A 15,936-nucleotide genomic window follows, 5' to 3' on the forward strand; every position below is an offset into this window, starting at 1 on the left:
GCATTGCATAGCATTTACTAATCTTTCAAAGTCTCTATAAGAACCAAATATTGAAAAGCAATTTCCTATTCATTGAGAAACGTCTGAAGGTTACTTTAACCCTATTTATTTTCTTGATTACTAATTTGGCAATACTCAAGTTGCATTGTGAAGGAGTATTAATTTGATAGCTTCAACGACAACGTATTAGTCAAATAGATATAATTATTTTAACCCAATTACATTAACGTTTTGTGTGTGTCAAACACGTTTTCCAATTGGTATTGAAGTGGGAACATGTGTAAATAACTCAAATACTAACATGAAACTAGTTTGACACGTTAGATTTGGGTTAATGAGACTATATCCATTCATTTTTAAATTTGGGGACCAAAATATATAATAGTTTTGGACAGAAACAGATTCCAATTTTGCAATAAAATTTAAGGAATAAAAATATATTTAATCATGTATCTATTTTTTTATAATAGATATAGTTTGTCGTTAAATATAAATTTTATATTATTTTATTTTCTCTTTGTTTTAATAATTTTTGTATGCAATGACAATTTATTAATGAGTTTTGATATATAAGTTGAAATATCAAATTCATAATAATGTACAACGTAATCTTATATTGAACATAAAAAAATTCTTTCACTGTCAAGTTTTGTGAACTAATGTTTAGGAAGCCAAAATCACCATTTCCAATAACAAATTAATCTTTACGCTTAAAATAACTATAACGTGTTATCATTTTGATGAAAAAAATTAAAAATTAAACGTTTAATAAACATTAATTAAATGTATAAAAAGCAATAAATATATTGTATTAATCAACATTCAATATAAAAAAATATAATTAATGGAATTTAATGTAAACAATCTTTAACTATTCTAACGTTACTGTTACTTTTAAAATATTTTTATATTTAAACTTATGCACTATCTCCAATAAATATATATAACTTAAATAAGTTGATTAAAAGTAATTTACAAAAAAATTATGTTTAATGAAATTTTGAACGTTAAGTCAACTTTACTAACATTCTTGGTTAGTGTGAAAATAGAATATATAATTTTAATTATATTTGTAATATATTATACTTTTGATTGAATAATAGATTGGAAATAGTCAAAGAGAAGATGAAGAGAATGAAGAGATTTCTTAGATAAAACGTTCCTTATTTCATAAAGCATTCAATTTCTCTGAATATTTTTATATATGTCTTCTAGCAATAGAATATCATGAGCATTTGTCTTTTGTACATACAAAATTTAGGTTTTATTAAGTTCTAATTTTCTATTTTTAATTAAGTTTTTATTATATTCTTTTATTGAGAATTCAAAATTTCATATATTTTAATTAAATTTTGCGGTTTAATTACTCCGTCAACATAATTGTTGTATTGTCTTATTATTTTTACTTTTTTTTTTCATGTGTTAAAAAACTATAAACTATGAGATTATATAAATAATATAAAATGATATTATGATTTATTTAAAATAATACATGAATTTTATTAAATAGTAATGAAACTCAGAAATGAACTTTTTTAATATAGTTCTTTTGTGTGTGAACTCTTTGATATACTAACAATATATTAAATATGATAAATTATTGTATGTTATTGATTTACATTTGAATTGGTGATTCATATAATTTTAAGTTAAAATAGAACTAATGTAATCTTAACTAATACAAATTATCTTTATTAACTGTGGTTTATTCATTTCCTTACACATTTATCTGTATTAATATAAATTATTTTATTATATAACTTTTTAAACTTTATAATTACTCTTTAAATTTAATTTACTGGTTATAATAAAAAAGCTACATCATTAAATTATACTATGTATATAAAGTTGTCTTAGGAAGTGTTTATAACTTTAATCAATTTATTTTCATATTTTAAACGACATAAATTTAACTTTAACAACATTATCAAAACATTAGAATATTCAAAAATAATTTATAAAATTAAAAATATTTTTAAAATATTTATTTTTTCAAAATCAAATTATTAAAAATTTTATTTAAATAAATTTTTTAAGCATAAAAATCAATTAAAAATCTAAAATTAAAATATCATGTGACTAATATATATATGAAATATTTTTATATTTACATTTATATATTATCTTCCACATATAAACTAAGATAATTTGAATTAACACTAAAATATAAAATTATCTACAAAAATATATAATAAGTGCAAACATTTATGATATATAAAGTCACATATTTATTAAATATGTATTACATTTATGAAAGTAATAAATGACTTTTAATGAATATAAGAGATTTTTTAATTGTTTCATAATATTAATAAATGCAATCAGTTATATATTTATTTTTAAAAGATAGAATATTTTAAAAAAAATTGTATTACATTTAAAAAATAATAAATATATTTCATTAATGAATGTAATATTTTTTAGAAGAAATTTAATTATATATTATATTTATTAAGTATAATTATATTTTAAAAAATATGCATTTTTTGTGTAAAACTTTAATAAACATGCACTTTGAATTTAAAGACATTTTTACAGCGAAGTAAATAATTTGTTGTACCAAATAAATTTTGAGATAATTATAACATGTAATAAATATACTATATATAAAAGTCTCTTTAATATAACACGAAACAAATCAATTTTACAGGGCCATGCACAGCTAGTTTCTTATAAAGTAAATAATTACTCTATTATGGCAACTTATTTTGTTTTGTAATAAAATAAATATTTATTTTGAGGATTGCATTGAATATAATTGAAGGTATGAAAAAGAAATGGGGAACTTTGGAGAATAAAAAGAAGAAGAGGGACCATAAAATAATAGTTGGAAAATAAATAAACAAAGAGTTGGTATACCATAGAAAAAAGAAGAGGGAACTAAGAAGGAAATTGGAGGTTTCTTCTGCATTCATTATTTTTCTGAGTTTCTGTGTTTTGTTTGCTTCTTCTCTTCCTTTCTACCTTAACCCTTCCAAGCCAAGATATAAATAAGACAAATCCTCTCTTCTATTCTCTGCGGGTTGAAACACCAAGAACCTTACAAAACCCTCTTTCTTTCTAGATCTGTAGGAATTCCCAACCCTTTCGGCTCCGATTTTCATTTCACCGGACAAGACCAAACCCTAACCCTTTCTTGCTGTATGATATCAGATTGAGACGTAGTTTTCGTGTTAATTTGTAAATTCTTTCGGTAGTTTAGGTTAGATTGAGTTTTTGGGTTTTGAATCGGAGAGATGAACCACCACCACAACAACAGAGCGAGGTACCCTCCTGGAATGGGGCTTGGACGAGGAGGTTTTCATCCGAACGTCGGCCACAACCCCAACCTCAACCAGAACCCTGGCCTGAACCAGAATCAGGCGTTTCAGCCTCGGCCATCATACCAGCAACAGCCGCATTACGTGCAGAGGCATTTGATGCAACAGCCACAGCAGCAGCAGCAGTGGCTGAGAAGAGACGCCAATGCCGTTGACGAGGTCGAGAAGACCGTGCAGTCTGAAGCCGTGGATTCGAGGTTTGTGTGTTGTCATTTTTGTTATTTGGCCTCAATTTTTGTTGTGTTGTAATTAGGGTTAGAGTTGAGGTGCTATCTTTGTTTTTTCTTGTTGGTTCTTTGTGGTGTTTCTGCAATGTGCTTGCTTGATGTTGTTTGCTGTTCCAATGGTAGCCTGAATTATTACCATAGTGCATTGTTCTGTACTGTTAAATAGCCACTATATTGCTATTGTGTTGTTGAATTCTTGGGAACTGTGATTGTGGTTGCTGTGGATGTTGTGTTTGAAGCATACCTCCTGTATCCTCTTGTCATTTTCAACAAGGCTTTGGCCTGTGAAACTTTTGAGTAATATTATTTCAATTTTATTTGCATGCAACATGAGTTTGATTTTTATTTTCTAAACAAACATAATTGTGTGTGTATGTGTGTAGGTATATTGTTTCAACCACTAAGTGAATGTGACTTGTGGTATTTGCCCACTATGTATGGTGGATTATTGGTTTTCTGCAATATTATGCATTTGATAACAATGGTATTGCTGGAACTTGTATTCTTTTATTGTGTCTAGATCAGAGATCCCTTTGTCTGTTTAGTCTGATCATGAAGTTTTGTTCCCAGCCCTCTTTCCATGTTTCTGCCTGTGTTCTTTTCAGAACTGAATTGTTCACCATTTTTACTTTGTTTTGCATGATTCATTGTCTGTTCGGTCAACCCTCTGAATTATTTTACTTGAGTGAACAACTCATCATAAGAGGAATTGACATCAATGATCTATTTTTATTTGGTAAGGCAATTTTGTTGCCCTTGGAAGTTATCGCCACTTTCCTTTTTCTATAGGCAATTGGTGTACTTCTTATTCATTTATGCTTGTTAGATACTTGTTTTCATATTTAGTTTTTTCATTAACTTTCAGCATAATCACAAATGAATGTGTCCTATACTTTATTATTGAAACTTTGCTCAGTGATTTGGAATTTGAATCCTGAAAATTGACTAAGAGAAAAACAGTGACTGCACAAACTTAGCCCTATGTATGGTCCCTCACGAAAAAGAGATACAGTCATTTTCTACTTCAAATGTGGTCTGAATTGGTGTCTCAGAATTGAATCAAACGACATAATCTGTTATACAATTTATACAATTTTAATAATGATATTTGGAACATGTATTATTGTTTATATGTTTTATGGTAAAAAATATTTAAACCGTTAGTATATTAATTACAGAGTTATTTTGGTGATATTATGGGTCTACAATAGGTTATCACAATGTGTGATTGTTTTCTTTTACTACTACATGAAATTATTTTCTTTTTTGGGTTCTATTATTCCCAAAGGAAAGTGTGTTCTCATGTTACCATCATTTGCTTTTTTCTTGTCCTGTTAGCTCACAAGATTGGAAAGCAAGACTCAAGATTCCACCAGCTGATACACGCTATAAGACTGAGGTAAGGTCATGGAATACCATCATGTTATACCTCAAGTTATTGGTTATGTATATTTTGCATGAATCACATCTTTGAGATCCTTGGTAACACCTTGGTTGTGATATTTCTAATTCTTACTTTTTGTTTCTGCATATTCTTGTTAGTATGGAGCTGTTTTTCATACATTAATATAGTATAAATGATTTATGAAAATCATTATTGTCATAGAATGTAACTGGCACAATATCAATGTATTCATGTCTTTTCTTAGTGCCTTGTGCTCTATTAAACATTTGGTAATTTACTGTCAGTTATTTAGAACACAATTGTACCTGTAAAATTTACAAACTACTTGAATCATTTATATCTCGTGTAGAGATTGAGATGTATTTAATTTTATTCCTTGTAACTAGTGCAGTCTGTGGCGTATACCCTTAATGTTATATTTCTGATTGTTATGTTATTAGATTTTACATATATTTCACTTTATATTTCTTATACTCGAAAGGTATAGTAAAATTATACCATTCACAGATCAGTCATTTTAGCTACTATGATTGTGGGGTTTGTCTTTATTAACTTTTGTTACATATTTACATGCTAGTCTTGATCTGCTTCGTTTTTTCTCTCCAGGATGTAACAGCAACAAAAGGAAATGAATTTGAGGATTACTTTTTGAAGCGTGAGCTGCTCATGGGAATATATGAGAAGGGTTTTGAAAGGCCTTCTCCCATCCAAGAAGAAAGCATTCCAATTGCTCTTACTGGTAGTGACATTCTTGCTAGGGCTAAAAATGGAACTGGCAAAACTGCTGCATTTTGCATTCCTGCGTTGGAAAAAATTGACCAAGATAATAATGTTATTCAAGGTTTGATCTGTTCCTCCAGTTCTCGATTCTCATAACCTTGTTGAAAGAAATGTATATACTTCTGCATATTCAAGGTTTTATTACTATTCTCTTTATTCTCTACTGGACATCTGGTTTTAACGAAAGATCTATGTTTATAAACACAAGATTTTGGAATTTCAACTAAACTAATGGATACCCTGTTTTGCCTTTTGCCAAGTTGATTCCCTTGAAAAGTTATTTTATATGAGGGACACAATTTGATTTTATTTCTATAGTTGAAAATAGTTGTGATATATGATTGTGACATTTCTGAATCATGGTTTAATTGTGCATTATCTTTAGCTATTTCATGGTTGTTGACTATTTGAAGAAGCATGATGATGATTGGCTTTACACGTTCTGAATGTTTTCTATGTATTTTTATGTCCTGCAGTTGTTATACTGGTCCCAACCCGAGAACTGGCTTTGCAGACTTCTCAAGTGTGTAAAGAACTTGGAAAACACTTGAACATTCAAGTTATGGTTACAACAGGTGGTACCAGCCTGAAAGATGATATAATGCGCTTATACCAACCAGTTCATTTACTAGTTGGAACTCCAGGAAGAATATTAGATCTTGCTAAGAAAGGTGTTTGTATTATGAAAGATTGCTCTATGCTTGTTATGGATGAGGTAAATATATTTAACCTGGATGACATTTGTCTATCAAATTTCTTTGAGAGTAATAAACAGTTTGTAAATATTTCATATATAAAGAGGTTTAGGAAGTTGAAACTGAGAATAATGATTGAATGTCAATTACACATGATCTGATGTGCATGCATGTTTTAAAGTTTTGTTGAATCTCCTAAATGTTGTCAAACCGGTTGTAAAAGGATATGCCTTTGTGTAATTGATCTTCTCATTTATGTTTTAAATATTGACAAAATATTTTTCTCATCCATCATTTGTGTATGTTCGTTTTTTCTGTGGTATTTTTAACGTCTATGTTTTTTAGTGGTTACAGTTACTTATCTATCTGAAGCATTACATACATAGCTTTGTGTATTTGTCAGGCTGATAAGCTTCTGTCCCCAGAGTTCCAACCTTCAATAGAGCAGCTGATTCATTTTCTTCCTTCAAACCGTCAAATCTTGATGTTTTCAGCAACATTTCCTGTTACTGTAAAGGATTTCAAAGATAGGTATCTTCATAAACCTTATGTCATCAACCTTATGGATGAGCTAACTCTGAAGGGTATTACACAATATTATGCATTTGTGGAAGAGAGGCAGAAAGTCCATTGCTTAAATACTCTATTTTCTAAGGTTTGCTTTTTATTTGTTCTCTTGGTTTTCTTATATGCAGCCTGTGAATATGTTGATGATGTTGATGTCTTCTATTTCAGCTGCAAATAAACCAGTCTATAATTTTCTGCAACTCAGTGAATCGAGTAGAACTCCTTGCCAAGAAAATCACAGAACTTGGGTATTCATGTTTCTATATTCATGCAAAGATGTTGCAAGACCATCGTAACAGAGTGTTTCATGACTTCCGCAATGGTGCATGTCGAAATCTTGTTTGTACTGGTATGTTACTGACACTGTAGCACAACCCTAATAATGATCACATTTTTCTCTGTTGCATGTGAAGAATACCTGTCCTACCAGTTATGGTTATGTGCAACATTTGTTAGGTTTTGGTTGATTTCTTTTTTCGGATATTATATTATGTTTTATTCTCAAAAGCAAATTTATTTGTCATTAATTGAATAATCTTTATTTTTTTGGTGTTGTGCTCTTAAGTCGTGGTATATTAATTTCTGTGTTTAATCAAACTTATGGTTAGATATTATGCTTTTACATATATTGTAATGATTGAAGTTTTTCATGCTTCTTTATGTGAAACAATTGCAGATCTTTTTACTAGAGGAATAGACATTCAGGCAGTTAATGTTGTTATTAATTTTGATTTTCCCAAGAACTCAGAGACTTATTTGCACAGGGTATGTATGATTTCTGGTCACTTCCTCTCTAACTCATTTTCTTGGATACTAGTTATCTGTAAATGTTCTAAAGGGTGCTCTGCTGATGATAGGTTGGTCGTTCAGGGAGGTTTGGGCACCTTGGGTTGGCAGTGAACTTGATTACTTACGAGGATCGCTTTAATTTGTATGTAATTTACATTTGAATGATTTTTTGAGATACTCGCTGTAGTGTCTGATGCATTTCTACTTTCGTTCAGATATAGGATTGAACAAGAACTTGGAACTGAAATAAAGCAGATTCCACCGCAAATTGATCAGGCAATTTATTGCCGGTAATTGGTTGTAAATACCGGGATTGTGTTTACAATTGTGGCTAATAGCAGTGGTGAGTGACAGGATTTTTGTTTTCCGTATTTATGATGCGAATTTTCTAAATCCAAACTAGAGCAAAATGTGGAAATAAATGTCTAATACTTTGGAAGAGCAACTTTTCCAGGAAGACAAATTATTCCTTTATCAGAAAAGGACTTTCATATTGTAATTAATTTCTATAAAGGGTGACAAATCCGTTGTGATAAGCCAATAAAAGTTTTTGCGTATCTTCATTTTTATTAAAATTTGATTAAGTTTTTATCTCACCTTGTATTAATTCATGTAGGGGTATAAGCCTGCTTGTTTTAGCTCAAATATGAATTGTAGCTGCTTTAGCTGATGCTGACGTTTGTATTTCTTACAGGTTAGTGTGACCGTGACACAAGCAGGTGCATGGGAGGATTTGCTAAGCTAGTGAATAGTGTATTATTGGACCCTGGCATGAGAGGATGCACTTTCAAAACTGGGTATTATTGGACCCATTATTGAGTGCTTTTCGATAAATTCTGGTTTTGAGAGCCCTGAAACATTATTGGAACATTTTGAGTTTAGTTTTGGCTTTTAATTGCCAGATAGTGACTGGGTCCAGTTTGGGTTTCCGTTAATTACATTTGCATATTATTGTCATTACATATTTGAGTACTCTAGTTTTATATTATGGTTTAGGGATGATATACCTTGTTATGAACATGTCCCTTCCTGCAATTATGGCTTCTCTTATAAATTGTGGATTCTTAGCGTAGAAATCTCAAGCTGGGCATATGGTTCATGCCGGTGATGTTAATTGCCTGTCGCCAGGATTTTCATGGCCATTGCCGTTGAAGTCTCGAAGGCCTTACCAAGTTTCTGGAGCCTTTCTTTTTGGTTGTTTTTAGTTTTACGAGGACCTCGTTGGGATCCTAATCAATTTTTAATTTCTTGAGTTTTGAACTCATGCTATCTGCTTGGTGGGTGGTATATGTTCACGGATTTTTATACCCGTGGCACTACTAGAATGCATATTTTCATTTGGGTTCCTTTTAAGGGCTTCTTTGGTATGCATCTCACCTTTTGTTTTTTGTTTAAAGTTTTTTCCTAAAACAATTACTATGTTTCGGCATGAAATCTATCAATGAAATGTTTTTTGCAAGTGGTTTTTAAAAATTATTACAAGCTCGTGAAATTAAGGGTCTTTGTTTTAACTGTTCACGAGTGACTTTTATAAAACATGTTCGAAGACAGTTTTTAAAAACATTCAAGTGTTTTATTCAGAAAAGTAATCAACAGAGCCTATATAACTTGTATTATCTATGATTTTAATAAGTCAAACCTTTCTCTCGATACTTGTTTCATTTTTTAGTTTTCGTCCTACTCATCATAGAATTTGGACTAGGATGTGGTTGTTTTTTCTATGTTCAGATTTGAGAGTTGATATTGAAATTTGGAAAAACTTAAAGATAGTATTAGTCCTTTCAACGGGAATTGAAATTTTTGCAAGTAAAACTATTTGTTGGAATAGAAGATGCAGGTACAAAATGACTTGAAACAAAGTATAAAATTCGGTTCCCATCCTCTTTTCTGGTTTATGATTGTCAAGTCCCCTTTTAGAATGAATCATTTGATCCTTGCTGACTTCTTGGCTGCTCTTCCTTGTAGACTGGGCTGCCTGGTCGTGTGTTCATATGTTTTGAAAAAACAATAAGGCAAAACTGAATTACATGAGAGTAGAACGCAATTCGCCTTATTTTAAAGTAATTCACAATCCCAATTTTACAGGATTTTACAAACATTAACTTTTGGACTGAGCTTTCCAAGTTATAATTTCTTCATTATAACTCGGTTGATTCCGTGGTCCTTATTTTCTCTTGTTTAAGTACCACACCTTCAAACTCGTTTTCTATTTGGTTGATGAAGTTGTGATGATCAGAGATTTTGAACAATACCTCTTTGAACAAATTAGTGATGATAGAGAAAATCTGGGAGCAACCTTTTCTCTTCAGAACATTAAAATGGGATGTATTTGTTGCCAACATTCAAAGATTAATATCTTTTGAGGTAAGTCTCCAAACAAAATAATTTCCACATATAGCTAGGAATTAAATCCTTTATTTTTCATTGATAAGGACTAAACGGTATAATATTGTTCTCAACTTTATTGTTTGTTTTGGATGATTACTACAAGCAGTGCATTGATTATTCACTCTGCCTACGCATAATTTCCATAATATGAACGCACATTTTTCGAAATGATACAATGTTTGACATACTTCTTTAACACTCTCACCACGTACCAACCGATACATTACTTTAACCTGCCATATAGTTAACAAAAATGGAAACCATATTTTGACACACCCTTAGATACAGTTTATGTGTTTTTTTTAAATGAATTTTGAGTATTAATTTTGCGATTGCTGACAGCTGGCTTTCGAAATTTGAATGGTGCGACTACAGCGTGAGGTGCATTAGAAAAATTGTAGCATTTCGCACTTCTGTTTCTATGTGCCTTCCTAGATTTTTCCTTGTTTGCCGTGTGCCTCCTTTTTGTTGTTGTGGATTCATTGCTTTCGTTGCATTTTGTTGTCAGTTCCTCTCGGTCATCGTTTGGGTGTGACTTCTTCGTTCTATGGTTTTGTATTTTGTTCCATTCTTTGTTAGTGGAGTCCATTTGTTGATAAATATTTTTAATTTTTTTGTTCTGGTTAGGTTAAATTAAAGAAGTTTTATTTCTTTTAAGAGTTGGTTTGGGATTGAGAATGAGATTATGATATATTTGGTGATTTCTATGTTATCGTGGTGATTGTTTATTTGTGAATATTGGTGGATATGTTGATATTCAATTTGTGTGTGACTTTGATGTATTGTAGTTGAACAAAGTTTAATTTCAAATCGGGTGAAGTGTTGACTTATGTTTCAAATATATATTAATGTATTTGTGTTATTTTTTTAGCATAGTATTGGCTCATTAAATCTATATTTTTATTTTGAAGGTTGTAAGTATGAGTGTATGTGGTTGTGTGAGTGTTGCTTGGTCATGGTTCTAAAAGTGATTGAGTTGTGGGATGATGTACTAAAATATGAGGGGAAATTTTAAGACTTAGATTTATTTATTCCAACCGACTATTGTAGATGATTATTTATTCAAACATAATAATGCAATTGTAGAAGATGTAAATTTATGTTTTGTTAATTTATATTTCATAGTTAAAGAAAAATCGGTTTCAAGTTGTATAAAAAGTCTTCATATGCTCGCTAAATATTTGTATTCTGTATATCAATTATGAATCAGATGTGATAAACCTCTTTTTATGCAAGGCAATATCCCAATGGAAGGTTTTTAACCTTGTTATTTGTCAATTGTAGCTACATTTGTGGTAGATAACAACTACAAATCATTGGTAGTTGAAAAAACTTTTATTGGATGGAAGTTTTTTAAAATTGTACAAAAAGTCTTAAGCTACTTGCCAGTTATTGGTGTAGTATGTGCCAGTTTTGTATCAAACTTGGTTGCTCGTTATTTTGCAAAACAAGTTACTGGAGTGAAATAGTCAACTATGTCATTAGTCATTTTTAGTCACATTCGTGGTAGATAAAAATTATAAGCCTTTGGGGTCTAAAACAACATTTGCTGGATGCAAATTCCTTAAAATAGAATAAAAAACCTTAAGTTGTTTGTTAGTTATATAGTGAGTACCGATTTTCTTTCATATCTTGTAGGCCTTTTTTCTTGTAAACCATTTTGAGAACGGAGGTGGTTAACCTTGTCATCTATAAATTGTAGTCACATTCTTAGTAGATAAGAAGTAGAAACACTTGGTGGACCAAAAAACCTTTTGTGAAGAAAATCCCTTAAAATTGTATAAAAAGTTTTAAGCTGCTAGCCAATTGTTTGTGTAGTGTGTACCAGTTTTGTGTAAGACCTGGTAGACCTATTTTTTTGCAAAACAAGTTATCGGAGTGAAATAGTTAACCATCTTATTAGTCATTTTTCATCACATTTGTGGTAAATAAGAAAAAGAAACATTTAGTTAAAAAAACTTTTAGTGGAGAGAAGTATTTTAAAATTGTACAAAAAGTCTTAAACAACTAATCAATTATTTGTGTTGTGTATACCAATTTTATGTCGAAGTAGTAATATTTGTTTGCAAAACAAGTTACTGGAGTGAAATAGTTAGCAATGTTATTAGTCATTTTTAGTCACATGTGTGGTAGATAAGAACAAGAAACACTTGGTGGTAAAAAAACCTTTAGTGGAGCATAATCTCTTAAAATTATACAAAAAATATTAAGTAACTAGCCAATTAATTGTGGATTGTGTACCAGTTTTTTGTCAGACCTGGTAGGCCTATTTGTTTCCAAAACAAGTTATTAGAGAGAAATAATTAACCATGTTATTAGTAATTTGTAGTCACATTTGTGGTAGATAAGAACAAAAAACACTTGGTGGTCTAGGGAGACTAGTCCTTTAAAATTGTACAAAAAATCTTAGGTTTCTAGCCATTTATATTTTTAGCATGTACCAATTTTTTGTTAGACCTAGTAGGCATGTTTTCTTGCAAAACAAGTTACTAGAGTGAAATGATTAGCCATGTTAATAGTCACATTTATGGTAGATAAGAACAAGAAACACTTGGTAGTCCAAAAAACCTTTAGTGGATACTAGTCCCTTAAAATTGTGAAAAAAGTCTTAAGCTACTAGTCAGTTATTTGGGTAGTGTGCATTAATTTTGTTTTACACATGGTAGACATGTTTTCTTGTAAAACAAGCTACTGGAGTGAAAGTATTAATTATGTTATTAGGTTTTTTAGTCACATTCGTGGTAGATAAGAACAAGAAACAATTGGTGGTCCAAAAAACTTTTAGTGGAGACTAGTCCCTTAAATTGTACAAAACATCTTGAGCGAAATAGTTAGTAATGTTATAAGTCATTTTTAGTCACATTCATGGTAGATAAGAACAAAAAACACTTGTTGGCCCAAAAAAACCTTTAGTATGGAGTGGTCCTTTAAAATTGTAAAAAAAGACTTAAGTTATTACCTAATATTTGTACAACATTTACTACTTTTGTGTCGAACCTTACAAGCTTATTTTTTTTGCAAAACAAGTTATTGAAGTGAAATTGTTAATCATGTTATTAGTCATTTTTAGTCACATAAGTGGTAGATAAGAACAAGAAACACGTCCAAAAACCTTTTAGTGGAGACAAAAAGTCTTAAGCTACTAGCCAATTATTTGTGCAATGTGTATCAGTTTTGTATCAAATTTGGTAGGAATTTTTTCATACAAAACAAGTTACTAGAGCGAAATAATTAACTATGTTATTAGTCATTTTTAGTCACATTAGTGATGAAAAAAAATTAAAAACCATTGGTGAACCACAAATTGTTTATAAAATACAATGATATTAGAGAACAAATATATCATAATAAGTCTTAAATACTTGTCTTAATAAATTCTCAGATATCAAATTACATATTAAACATTACATAACGACATATACTTAACAACATCACAAAAACATTTATTGGTATAAACTTCAATAATAGGAATGGTTCCTTCCTTGTCTATTTCAAACACCAAATTATTTCCTTCCTTCAAGCCATTCTTATTGCAAAATTGCTTCTAACCTTTCCCAAACTTTGTCAACCTTTGTGAATCCGACAATTAGAAGTTTGTACTAAACTTCACTCTTCTCTACTAGAAGAATAACCTCATTTTCCTTTATTTCTTATGAAGTTTGCAAAACTAGTCACCAAGTCTTGCATGAATGACAACATAAATATTTTGAAGTAATGCTATTGTGTTTTGTATTTGGAGTTACATAAAATTAACACTTTGTTTTCATTCCCTAAAAAAAGGAAGGAAGACATACTTATATTGAACTTTACAATGATGTTAGCAACATCTAATTAATGGAGATCCTTTTTTCTCCCACACCCTGTAATTGGAGTTTTGATGTGACTTGTATTTCTTTCATTTCATAAATATACACATCCAATAATATGGAAGTGCCTTATATTTATTTCATTCCTCAATACCAATGAAGCACTGCAAAAGCTCCCAATCAAATATTTCATGTAGTAAATTACTCTAATTATATTTACCTAGACTTTGTAAGTCATTCACAATCTTAAAAAGTATGAGGACAATTGTTGCATTTCGATTTTACGGTAAAAACTCATATGTCTAACAAAATATAAAGGATGCAAAAATCTTCTATAAGAATATACATCTTCATGTTCTTCCAACAGAAAATCATATATCACATTCACATGAATTTTTTTCAGATGAAAATACTTCTTACATTGATTCGTCAACCTTATTTAAATCAATTTTATCTCCGACTATCCTTAGAACCCTAGACATACATATAATAAATAAAATCCAATTAATTAAGCACCAAAGTAAAAAAAAATCACTCATACTACATAACTCAGTTAAAAGATTCCTACTTATCTTGATAGAGTTGTTCAACACAATGGAAACCTAAACCATTGCCTTCAATAAATATTTTTTCTTTCATATTTAACTTTTCATTCAAAGCACACAAAAATTTTGGTTTATAGTAATGACAGAAAGAACCCTACCATTACTCATGGTAGAAAAAAAATTAAACTTAGGTTAAAAATCTTAAACCTACATAAAAATGTCTATGATACAAATATACATATCTTTATGTCATGAGTATATTCACCAACTTCAACACCTTTACCTATCGTTGTTATCCTCACATGCCACCTAAAATCAACACACTACTTCACTACGTCTATAACAGACAACAATGGCGATTGAAGGAATGAAAATGACAATTGAAGGGAGAATATTTTGTTTTAAAGAGAACAAATAAGAATGTCACCAATCATTTCAACAAGGACCGATCGCCATGTCACCAACCTAGGTTTTTTGTGTTGGTTCAATTGAGAATATGATGTTGCAATTTGGACAGCATAGACGAAAAAAACATCTCGATGAGTAACTTAAAAAATAATTCAAAATTTAATTTAGAAATTGTAAAAGAAATGTGTCAAAATATCGTTTGTGTAACAAAAATTAAGATGATTGATTCAATGGTGTTATTCTCACTCTTTTGCTTCAGTATTTCCTATTAATTTGTTTGAATGAACGATTAAATTTCTCCTTATAAAATATTAGTCTTGTTTTTTTTGGCCAAACTCACACTTCATTTCACAATGCAATAGTTAATAAATAGTTAAAGACTCTTTCTTAAAAGTAATATTTTAATTATAAACAAAGGAGTAACCAAAGAATCTACTTCCTAAAAGGAAGATATTCTTATTTCTCTCACCTAATATTTTCTTCTACTACTTTAGAGTAACTTTTCAAATTCCTCTTAAAATTCTTAAAATTTTCAAAAGGTTTAATTTAATTCAAAATCTTTCAAATTACATGTTTCGAAAATATTTAAAAAAAATGTTTCAGGATATATAAATTAAAATTTGTTTTCCACACATTAGAGTAATTATTCCATATAATATCACATAATATAACTTTTAACCACACAGCAACATCTCCAAACCAATTTAAAGTATTTATTTTAAGAGTGCCTCTCCTTACACCTCACTGAGTTCATCATGTACCTTCAATTGTTTTTAATTCCAAGTGTACCCCTATCAGCAACGTCAGTCAGAATATTTTGGTTTTATAAAAAAGCTGACCTATCTTCAAACCTTCCTCTACCGTATCTCACGCTTCAAATCCTACACCCCCTTTCTAAAACACTATTCTTTTGTCTCTGCCCTCCTATGCCACATCTGAAGCTTTCTCTACGCTCCTCTCGTGCTCCCCTCCTCCATCGTTTTTGCTCTTCCTTCTGCCTCCTCCC

At 30.2% G+C, this 15,936-nt stretch overlaps 1 protein-coding gene across 1 annotated transcript; it reads left to right on the top strand.

Moving 5' to 3' along the window:
- Positions 1 to 2,875: 2,875 nt before the first annotated feature.
- LOC108347620 (DEAD-box ATP-dependent RNA helicase 8-like) lies at positions 2,876 to 8,837 on the top strand. Its single transcript, XM_052868487.1, has 10 exons — positions 2,876 to 3,517; positions 4,886 to 4,946; positions 5,559 to 5,793; positions 6,209 to 6,447; positions 6,831 to 7,082; positions 7,163 to 7,343; positions 7,671 to 7,759; positions 7,852 to 7,925; positions 7,999 to 8,126; positions 8,478 to 8,837. Exons 1-9 carry the CDS (start codon positions 3,237 to 3,239, stop codon positions 8,075 to 8,077), a joined length of 1,491 nt encoding a protein of 496 aa, XP_052724447.1. The 5' UTR covers positions 2,876 to 3,236; the 3' UTR covers positions 8,078 to 8,126; positions 8,478 to 8,837.
- The last annotated feature ends 7,099 nt before the right edge of the window (positions 8,838 to 15,936 follow it).

Source organism: Vigna angularis, chromosome 9, assembly GCF_016808095.1.
Source record: "Vigna angularis cultivar LongXiaoDou No.4 chromosome 9, ASM1680809v1, whole genome shotgun sequence".
NCBI lineage: Eukaryota > Viridiplantae > Streptophyta > Magnoliopsida > Fabales > Fabaceae > Vigna > Vigna angularis.

Bases quoted from the DNA above. Each gene is read 5' to 3' on its own strand.
- LOC108347620 (XM_052868487.1), top strand. From the start codon at position 3,237: ATGAACCACCACCACAACAACAGAGCGAGGTACCCTCCTGGAATGGGG. The intron at 4,947-5,558 runs GTAAGGTCATGG...TTTTCTCTCCAG, and splicing joins ATACACGCTATAAGACTGAG to GATGTAACAGCAACAAAAGG. The intron at 5,794-6,208 runs GTTTGATCTGTT...TATGTCCTGCAG, and splicing joins AGATAATAATGTTATTCAAG to TTGTTATACTGGTCCCAACC.